Raw genomic sequence first — 10,214 nt, forward strand, 5'->3', positions numbered from 1 at the left:
TGTGAATTCACACATATTCTGCGAGAGTAGTTCTTGTAATTTGGTCCTATAGAAAAGGAAAGAAACGCAATTGAACTCACTTGCACATCTGTCGTCGTTATTGTTTTTTTTTTTTGTTTCTCTGTGTTATTTCCATTTCATTTTTACTTAATATCACCCGATTTCGATTTGATTGCATGGTGCCCTCGTGTAATTGTATATAAAGCATCTCTATTTTGTGTGAACTTCCAAAAGGAATTTGGTTTTTCTATGAAAATACTTAATAATATTCTTAAAAATCAAATTGAATTGTAGGTTGGAATCAAATGTCCAAAAACTGGCGCTTATTTATTTTTATATTTTTCGTTTCTTACATGCTCGTTGACTGAGCTTTTGCAGATACCAGCAGGCTTTCCGAAACCTACATCCAGGGGCGGATCCACGGTTAAAAGTTATTATATGTACATATATGTATATCATTTTCATCATAAGTGACACTCCGCGAAGAAAAGTTCTTTGAGTTGCAAGTACAAAATTATGCAGTTCCCGCCCCCCCAAAATTCTACTTAGGATCCGCCCCTGCCTACATCCATTAATCATTTTCCCTCATTTAGATCAAAAAAATGTCATTTCAGCTCTCTCTAACCTCTCTATAACTAAACACTAATCAAGAAACATTCACAAAAGCATGTTTTCCAATTCAGTTGTAGCTCACTGTAGTTTTTGAGACCATTATATAGTATATTCATTATGGTACTTAAACTTTGATTTACATTACTCACACTTTTAAAGCTTACTTTACTCACACGAAAGCCTCGCATTATCGCCCTTCCTACTAATAACTGTATTTGATCCGATTTCTTATTGCCTTTTGACAGCTTACGATCTCGCCACACAATGCGAGTCGCGGCGCGCCTCGTTACGTCGCCACACAATCGTCGGCTGCCAGAGCAACTTCGACGAGACTCATTCCATGCCGCCATCGAGGCCCGAATCAAGGCAGTCGGATGTGAGTTCTGTCGCTGCTCCAGGCGATGGCGCAGACGCAGTTGCAGGCACAACCAAACAGGTAAGCAGCGCAAATATTTGTGTTTTCCATTACTTAACCGTACATTGGTTGATCGCTTCAGCTACACAACAATTATAATCAAAAGCAACAACAACATCTGAAGCGCTCCCAAAGCCCTGGTACAGGCGGAGGCAGCCATAGTACACGTGCCGGTGGCGAGAGCAGCGGTTGCAGCCGTTCGTCATCCTCGGTTGGCCCATGGAGCAGGTCCTTTCTTGATGAGAAAACTTGGATCGAACGCGGTGACGATCGTCTCTCGTTGACGCTGGAGGAGATCGTGCACATACGTTCGGTGATGACGAAGGCCGAGCTGGAAGGACTGCCTGTGGGTGTGCGTGTCAAGGAGGATGTCGAAAAGCGCAAAGTCTGCTTCCTGTGCCTACGTACACGTTTCTCCATATTCGGGCCTTGGGGCATACAATGCAAATTGTGCCAACGCACGGTCTGTTCCAAATGCTATACGAAGGTAAAGAAAGCACCGTCATCTTTGCTTCTATGAGATTTATTTATAATGTACATTGTAATGTTTTAATGCAGATGAGAATACCAACGGAGCATTTCCGCAATGTGCCGCTTGTCTTGATTTCACCCTCATTGCTTGCCAGTCCGGCTGGCTCCAGCACGCCATCACCATCGCATCACGCTCACCATACACACTCGTCTTCGACAGGTAACATATTGGACGAGACATTCCCAAAATCGTTAATTGAGCGTCTGTTGCGTTCCGAGTCAGAGCGTAAGGTAAGCAACTGTCGTCTGGACAGCGCAAGAGCCCCAACCCTTAGAACAAATTGCTTATAAATAAACCATTACAGACTCGCAACACGGTGGGTAGCGCTCCATCATCGCCAAAACACCAAAGATCCAACACCAGTACACCTGGAACGAGCCACATCATGGCCACGCGATCGGGTACCTGTGCCACTGGACAAGCCATCGAGGCGGACGATGCTTCCGCAGTGACGTCTTCTTATAACAGTAATCTGGCAAATGGCTCTAACAGTAATATGTACGCCAATAATAACAAACACATCAACATAATGTCACGCAGCATGGAGGGACCGCGCAGTTTGCCTGCCAACAGTCCTGCGCGCGCGCATTCCAACAGCAGCACTTTGGACCGGAAGTGAGTAACAAGCACAATTAAATGCCACATTTTATTGTAATATGTATGTTTGCAGAACGAAATTTTCGCGAGCCTTCACACTCTCCGCTTCGGGCACTCAACTCAGTCAGGAGCAGAAGGAGAATATGCGCGGTGAGCTGGTCACCGTTTGCAACGACTGCAAGGGTCTTGTCATGGAGATCACGCGCTCATCCAAGCAGACGCGCTCCTCAGCGCGCAATCGGGCTCTGCAAAACCTCACGCTCGACCTCTCCCCGGTCTACAAGTGAAAAGGAGCCCCAGGCGCGGCAACGAGCCGGCCATGCGTAACGCGAACAGGCCGTGACCGCCGAAAACAGCTGACGTTGAAATAAACGCTGTTGTTGTTGGTGCACACGCGGTTGATGATAACTAGATCCTACTGCACTTCCAAACCACTCTTCCCTTGAAAGCGTAATTTTACATAGACATACGAACACTTTCTGAGCCGACGCCTACACACGCCGTACAGGAAAGTGTGCACCACTGTTTGTAAATAAAAAACAACTAAGCAATTTATTGAAATGTTCGAACTAAGTTTTTAAACAACAATAACAAAAGGCGGAGGCAGCGCTCCGTGTTGCAATGTTTGATAAAAATTATTATGTTCCAAGAATGCACCCCACCATTACATTGTAAAAAATAAGAAACTTATTGATGTTCGAAAAAGGTACATATGTATGTGTAAACCTACAGTTAGCGCGCTGATATGTGAATAGTTTGCTTTTGATTTGAGTTTCGCGCAAGCGTTCTTGGAGGAGTCGCTCCCCGAAACCGCTTAAAGCTTCGCAGAGTACGCAGCTCGGCAAGGCGCAACATAAGGCAAGCTGTTGAATGCCTTGCATATAAGTGGATGTCTTAGGGTATTAACTGTTTGGAACGAAGATTCTGCGTAAATTTGCTTTAAAGTTTGATACGATCGCCAAGTTTCTTTTAGTTAGTTTTATTTATTTATTCAAATTCGTTTGCAAAGCTTTCTTTCTTGTTTTACTTCATAGAATTATAGAATTTAGGCGCGGCGCTGCTGGAAGTTTCTCTTCCGTTGCGGTCACACACCGACAACGTTTCTTTTTTATAAATATTTCATTTTGTGATACGGAGGAGTACTCCTTCCACCTTTCTAATTATAATTCTTCTAATTAATATTTTTTACGCGCGATTTTCATTGCCCCCCAAACATGAAAAATCATGAATATGGTTGTGTGAGAACTTGTACAAAAACAACTGATTTCTATAAGTTGTTCGGACTTTCTTTGTGTGTTTTTTTTTTTTCTTTTTTGTTTTTGTTTTGTTCTTGCATTTTCAATCATATTGAGAATTACATATATTTAACGCTAAGTTTATAATTTTCCTTTGTTCTGTTTTCCTTATTTTGACATGACATCTGTTCTGCAAATAAAACTAATGTTTGTATACATACATACACACGTGATAATGCTACGAACACTTACCAATAACTGTACTATTAAAATATTAACAATTTAGTTTTAAACGTAACAAAAAGGTCAATGCATATTTACCGTTTTCACAACTAAACAATTTAAACATAATTTGTACTATACACTTTACAATTTTGATCGCATAATTTAATATGCTGCGTTAGCACACATACACATACAAATACATATACATAATAATGATGATTGCAAATGGACCAATGTCCCCATTACTATTAATATAAACATTACCATTAACTTTAACATATTTATACTTGTATACAAACGTACATACATACGCTATAGTTTAGAACCAACACACACACATACATTAATATATTTTGTCAATCTGCTTAATTTTAGTTAGTAATTTCTATATACTTATGTAATTTATGATAATTATAGTTCATAGTGGTCTTAACCCTGCTTTCGATTGCATATATTTTTTGTTGTTTTGGAGCACATTTTACGTTTTAAGTATCGATTCAATTTGGTAAAGCGCCACGGCTTCAAGGATAAGATATTATTTGTAAAAATATTAGCAACACACACAACTATATAAGCTATATACATATAATAAAAGCTAATAAGCCACAAATGTACAAAGAAAAATTACAAAAAAATAAACAACAATTGTATGGAAGATTTGCAGCAAACACAGTGGGCTCTTGTGGAGGCTACAAAGCTCGTTTCGGAAATGTATGCGTGTAATAGAATATTCAGATATGTAACTTCGCAAGCCTACAAACATACAACCATAGTTATAGCTAAAATTTCACATGTCATCATAGCTAAAATCATTTTTACTTATTTTGCAATATTTTCAACACACTTGTCTACCTATTTCCACCGTAAATTTTACCAAACGCCGACGCCTTGTTTCCGAAGCGAGATTTGTTGCCCTGCAAGCGCCCAATTCTGAAGCGAACGATTAAGCATTGTAACGCACTCCACTGCTAGTTTATCCAATGTTAAAGAAAAAGTAAATTATAAAATTATGTTCTGCTTTCAACAGCATGAATTGATGCATATGTACAGTATATCGTTGTATAGTTAATAGGACCCTTGTGCATCTGTAAACTGATGTGCTAAGATGCGGTGGAAAGCCAAACCAATATCCAGCGGAAATGCACTTGTTGCTATTAATTCATTTATGTATTATTTGAACACATACATACGCGCAAGCAAGCGTCGAACACATACAAGCACACACACATATATATATATGCGTGTATAGACATTATACAAACTAATTTTATAAAGTATCCCCAAGGATTAAGTGTTTACAAGAGCAGCAGCACCAAAATAGATTTAAACTAAAGAAATCAAAATAAAAAGATCAACAATTAAAACACAATTGGTTTTAGTTCCTGCGGGTAGGCACGAACCAGGTTACTAGTAAGTTTTTTTTGTTTTTCTTGCTACACGATACAAAATGAAAAGCTAATATAGTTTTGTGAAACGTTTTGTATTTATTAATATTGGCCAATTCGAGCCAGTCGTTAAATACATTAAGATGTATTCAATTTTTACGCATATATTTTGATAAAAATATTCTTTATACTATTTTTTGTTATTGATTTTCTTTAAATCTAAATCTATTTTCAAATAATTTCAGTTAACACTCTTAAAAAATATGCACCAACATTCACAATGCACACAGTGTTAAAAAAAAAAGACGAATTCCTATATTCGGATTCTTAAAAGTGGAAAATGTGAATGCGTCATGAATTTCGTACGTCTCATATACTCAAGTGACTTAAGGTTACTTCTATTACTTAGTCTTTACATATAATTATGCACATAAATATAACATTTAGATGACCATTTTAGCCAGTTGTTAAAAAAGATTTGCATTATTTCTTTTGCAAAAGTTTGCTTAAGATCGCCTTTTCTTTTCGTCATTGCGATGCTCGTGTCCGCCGCGACGTTTGCGGTTGCCGTGACCGAACTTATTTTTGTTGTGGTGGTTTCGTCGACTTTTCATTTGTTCAACAGCCTTAGCCAAATATGTCTTCTCTTCTTCTTCCGAGAGCGTACGCAATACCAGCTCCAAGTCATCGCTCAATTTCAACTACAATCAGAGAGTTAAATTTCGTGAAATTTTTTTTTCATCAAATCACAAACTTACCTTATTTTCAGTCAATTTCTCGAGGAACTGAGATCCATTATTTTCGTCAGAAAAGCGGATATGACCTGTTTTGTCGCCTTTGCTATAATCAATATAAGCAATTTCCCAGTTGCCTTCAACCTTTTCTACAGCCTCACGCAATAACTCGCGGGTAACAACATCTGTACAATTTTCGAAGTACACAACAGTTCCTTTAGGCAGTTGCAACTTTTCTTCCTCTACTTTGGCTTTGCCCTTCTTTGATTTAGACTTTGTCTCTTCTTTTTTGTCTTCATAAAACTTATCTTGCCATTTGCGTAAAAGTTCACGTTCCTTATATAGTACCTGCAAATGAATATATATATAGATAATTATATTATTCAATGAATATTAGTGTTATATTTTGTTTGTTTACCTTCTCCTTCTCGATGAACTCTTGAGCTTGTTCTTTCTTCGCAAATGTTACAAATACGCTGCCTTTGAATTTATATGTTTTGGTGGGTTTATCTAGGTATTTGCGCATGGTAATGTGCAACACCTTTTCATAAGGTGCAAAGAAATCAATCAACTCCGACATGGTGGTTTCCAATGGAAAACCTTTAGCATATGCAGTTCGCGATTGCACTTCTTTACGTTGTTCCTCATTGTGCTCTGGAATAGGACGTTCGGGATGACGGCGAAGCTTTTCCTTATCTTCACTAATTTCGAGTAAACCTTCATCAGACTTTATAAGGGAATCAATGATCACATTCGGATCGGTACTCAAAGATGATAAACGTTTAAATGTTAATAAGACGGAAAGAGGTACCCAGCCCTCTTCATCCTTGGAGATCTGCTCCAACAAAAATTTATCACGACGCAAATTAGCGTCACTGAAGTAATATTCCACTTGACGTATAATACCCCGCTCTTGTTTGCTCAGTTGCACGTCACCAGCGTTTTCATCTTCGGAACTATCCTTCTTGGTTTCTTCTGCAACATCGCTTTTTTCCTCTGTGCTGTCTTCTTTAATTTCCGCTGCGGAATCTTTTTTGATTTCATCTGCAGGATTTTCAGTCGCTACTTCTTCGGCTTTTTCGGACGCACCATTTTTCACCTCTTCAACGGGAATATCAGCAACATCAGCCATTATGTCAACCTAAAAATGTAATTTTTTGCATTAAATGAATATGTAATGCATTCAAGATTTAACAAATTTACTTGAAATATATGAAAAACTTAATGAAAACTTATTCAAACACGTGTGAGTAAAACACACGTTTCCAGACAAATCACCGCTAAAAGCTATTATAAAGAAATGTCAAGGAAATGACAGCTAGATTTGCCATTCGTATTGACAGCTATAACTCACCCAGTATTGGCAAATGACGAAAAAAAAATTCATGAAAAGATTTTCGTGTCTAAATTGGTTCTGTTTTTGTTACTAACCGTCTTCCTATAACTTTTCCTATTTCCTTTTTTCAATATAGCAGCAACGACCGTTAATAAAAGAAAATCGTCTTTTGCTGAAACATGACAACCGACCGCTGTGTGGGAAAATATAAAATAATTGATTGCAGTGATTTATTTGAACGTTTGCGTGCAAGACACTAATGAACTTCACTCACACATATACAATTCTGGACGCAATAATTTAAAAATAAATATTTTAAAATCTCAAAATCTTAAATATTTTTAAAGTCTTAATAAAATCGCTACGACTTGCTGGAATCTGTGTACTCTGCTTAATTTAATTTGCTTTTTACTCTGGCATCTTTCACCGCGAGTAAATTGTTGGCAATACATACATATGTTAATATGTCATTGACTATTTTGTAAACAAAAACACGCGGACGTCGATCGTATAATATAAAATTATATTCATGTGTAAAAGATGGATAATTCGCAAAAATTTGTTTTACCTTCCCCGAATTTTCATAAAAAAATGGAATCACCTTTAACAGTGAGGCCTCACTTTCTCACTCCATCTGGAATGACCTTACATGCACGCCATCAGCCACCGCCAATGTATGGAAAGCGGGGACCCACATACCCTTCAAAATACCTTCAAACGGCAAATAAAAATAAAGTGAGTTTAAAATTTTATTTAAGTTTTGAAAAAATAACAGCTTTCAATAGTTTATTAAAGTAGAGGCTGCGCAAACCGAAGCTGTTGAGCCTGAATATTGCGAAGCTTGCGACATGGAGTTACAGTCCAATGATGATCTACGACTACACAAATTACAACATGAGAAATGTCCAGTAGATAATTGTAACTATCGAGGACATCCATCAGTAATGGACAAACACGTTGCAACACTTCACAGTTCTGGTTTATTTGACAAATTCAAAAAGCTAAGCTCGCCTGAGGAAATTGCTGCTTGGCGTGAAGAACGGAAAAGAAAGTGAGAATATTGTGCACTAAAATTAATAAATAGTTTTTCGTAATAAAATTTATTTATTTTGTAGATATCCCACATTAGAAAACTCTTTAATGAGGCAACGTGCTAGGGAGCAGCGTGAGAAGCGTGGTGAACGTCTTGAAGCCCATAATAGTCGGTTTGGAAAGCAAGAGGATCGTAAACGGGCGCAAAAAAGTCTTTGCTCTGAAACGAATCAAATAAAACACAATCAGCAACAAAAACTAAAAGGTCAGAATGGTATTGAAAAAAGGAAACGCAATAATAATAAACGCCGTAAAAAGGAAGAAGTTAAAAAACTCGAGGAGAAAAAGCAAAATGATGTCATAGCAAATATAAAATCAGCAAGAAATGCAGTTGTGGAAGAAAATATCCAAGAAAACGATATAAGTTGCGATGATATTATGATGTTTAAAGGAACAAGTAAATTGGCCAATTATCACCACGTTAAGCCGAAAAAACCGAAAGAAACGAACATATTGAGCAGCCTACTTGGAATGTATGGATCGGATGAAGATTCTGAGAATGACTACAGCAATAATGAAATGGATGATAATGACACAGATAATTTAATTGACGACAAATTAAATAAGACAATTGGTACTGATACATGTGCGAGGGATAATGGACTGTTAATAAATCCTATAGGAAAATCTCCACCTCTACTCCCAGTAAAATCGCTGAATGTTGAAAAATTAGAAGACACAGAATCAGGAAATTTCGCGAGGGTAAACTGCCATAAGCCTTTGGAAAACATCGATATAGTGACTAATTCCGATACAACTGAAGAAACCGTCATCGTAACAGAAAAAAGCGAAAATGTTAGCGATAATTCGGTTGATACTGTTCAAAGCTTGAAGCCACAAAATGCAGATTTACTCTGTTCAGATGATGAAGCACCGGAGGAAGCGCCAATAGCTCGCTCAACTGATCTGCCGATCTGTACGAAATCTTCACAACAAAATGTGCGAAGAAATAATGGAGCAAGTAATGATAATAATCAGCAATCCACTAACAGAATTAAAAAAGCGGATCAAGTAACTAGAATTAATAAGCAACAATCTGGGCTAGATTATCGAAAAGCACGTTTGCGGAAACAAAACACATTGTTGGAAAAACTACTAGAGCCGGACATTCGGCACGAACGAAATGTGCTATTACAATGCGTGCGTTATGTTTGCGAAAATAACTTTTTCGGTATAGGCGAAAAAAAGTTAAACTGACTTATTAGTGAAGTTGTACAAAATAATGCAAACTAAGTTTTATTTTTAATAAATTCTTATAATAAGTGCTTAGAACGAAGTAATGTAATGATTTATTAAGCGGCCTTAATTTGCAGCTTGTTGCCCCATTTGTGTTGCTCCAGCGTTAGACATTCCTGGATTAATAGAATTGTCGTGACTTTGCTGAAGCTGTTGCTGAGCCATTTGTTGCTGTTGCTGCGCTAACTGCTGTGCATGTTGTTGTTGCCGCTGTTGCTGTTGTTGTCGAGCAGCATGGGTATATTTCGCCTAAAAATATATACATATTTATATCTCGATGAACTACGAACATACACTTTAAAAGACCTTACTTTAGATTCTTCTAGCTCACGCACTCTAGAGCGTGCATGTTGTATTCTATGCCATGCCATTTGTAGAACTTTAGCAGAGGCATATCCAGAACCTTCATGCGGCTGTCCCGTGGAGACTTGTGTTAAATAATTTATTTGCTCGCTTAACTTTGATTCTACATTGGATAAAGATTTGATAAATTGTTGCGTTTGGGTTTCAGCACTTTTCTGCGAGGATTTTTCCTTGCTGAGTTCCTGCAACGCCTGACCTGAAAAGAAAATTGTTAAATGTGAATGTATAAGGTATATAATTTAAATAAAACCTGCACTTTGTAGACACGTTATAATTTCTTGTTCTATTTCATCTAATGCGTGTATTTTATCTAAGGGATTATGTGCCATTTCTACTTTATTATTAATAAATATTGTGAACAATTTACAATTATAAAAGTTTTGTATAGCGTCTCAACAAACTGGCTCAGCTGTTCAATTTGACATTTATCTCCAAACTTGACAGTGCTGTTT

The 10,214-nt window shown here is 37.5% G+C and overlaps 4 protein-coding genes across 7 annotated transcripts in view; 2 read left to right on the top strand and 2 right to left on the bottom strand.

Moving 5' to 3' along the window:
* The window catches only part of LOC120768988 (protein spire), an 81,737-nt gene extending 76,757 nt beyond the window's left edge, over window positions 1-4,980 (top strand). For all 4 annotated transcript variants that reach the window (XM_040095820.1, XM_040095823.1, XM_040095822.1 and 1 more), the window contains 5 exons: window positions 858-1,048; window positions 1,110-1,514; window positions 1,586-1,789; window positions 1,864-2,174; window positions 2,230-4,980. In XM_040095820.1, the coding sequence (XP_039951754.1) occupies window positions 858-1,048; window positions 1,110-1,514; window positions 1,586-1,789; window positions 1,864-2,174; window positions 2,230-2,443 (1,325 nt within the window). In that variant the 3' untranslated portion in view covers window positions 2,444-4,980. The remainder of the gene's footprint in view (window positions 1-857; window positions 1,049-1,109; window positions 1,515-1,585; window positions 1,790-1,863; window positions 2,175-2,229) is intronic.
* Window positions 4,981-5,077: 97 nt separating this feature from the next.
* Window positions 5,078-7,021, bottom strand: LOC120768990 (la protein homolog). The gene is made up of 4 exons (XM_040095824.1): window positions 6,939-7,021; window positions 6,154-6,876; window positions 5,760-6,083; window positions 5,078-5,702 (listed from the first exon to the last, which is right to left on the bottom strand). Exons 2-4 carry the CDS (start codon window positions 6,865-6,867, stop codon window positions 5,508-5,510), a joined length of 1,233 nt encoding a protein of 410 aa, XP_039951758.1. The 5' UTR covers window positions 6,868-6,876; window positions 6,939-7,021; the 3' UTR covers window positions 5,078-5,507.
* A 542-nt stretch (window positions 7,022-7,563) lies between these two features.
* Window positions 7,564-9,439, top strand: LOC120769084 (nuclear fragile X mental retardation-interacting protein 1). The gene is made up of 3 exons (XM_040095944.1): window positions 7,564-7,806; window positions 7,857-8,122; window positions 8,187-9,439. The coding sequence occupies exons 1-3, from the start codon at window positions 7,612-7,614 to the stop codon at window positions 9,358-9,360; spliced, it is 1,635 nt and encodes a 544-aa protein (XP_039951878.1). The 5' UTR covers window positions 7,564-7,611; the 3' UTR covers window positions 9,361-9,439.
* On the bottom strand, window positions 9,362-10,202 carry LOC120769085 (mediator of RNA polymerase II transcription subunit 11). The gene is made up of 3 exons (XM_040095945.1): window positions 10,013-10,202; window positions 9,711-9,958; window positions 9,362-9,648 (listed from the first exon to the last, which is right to left on the bottom strand). Exons 1-3 carry the CDS (start codon window positions 10,089-10,091, stop codon window positions 9,466-9,468), a joined length of 510 nt encoding a protein of 169 aa, XP_039951879.1. The 5' UTR covers window positions 10,092-10,202; the 3' UTR covers window positions 9,362-9,465.
* Window positions 10,203-10,214: the final 12 nt, after the last annotated feature.

This window comes from Bactrocera tryoni, chromosome 2 (genome assembly GCF_016617805.1).
Source record: "Bactrocera tryoni isolate S06 chromosome 2, CSIRO_BtryS06_freeze2, whole genome shotgun sequence".
Classification (NCBI taxonomy): Eukaryota; Metazoa; Arthropoda; class Insecta; order Diptera; family Tephritidae; genus Bactrocera; species Bactrocera tryoni.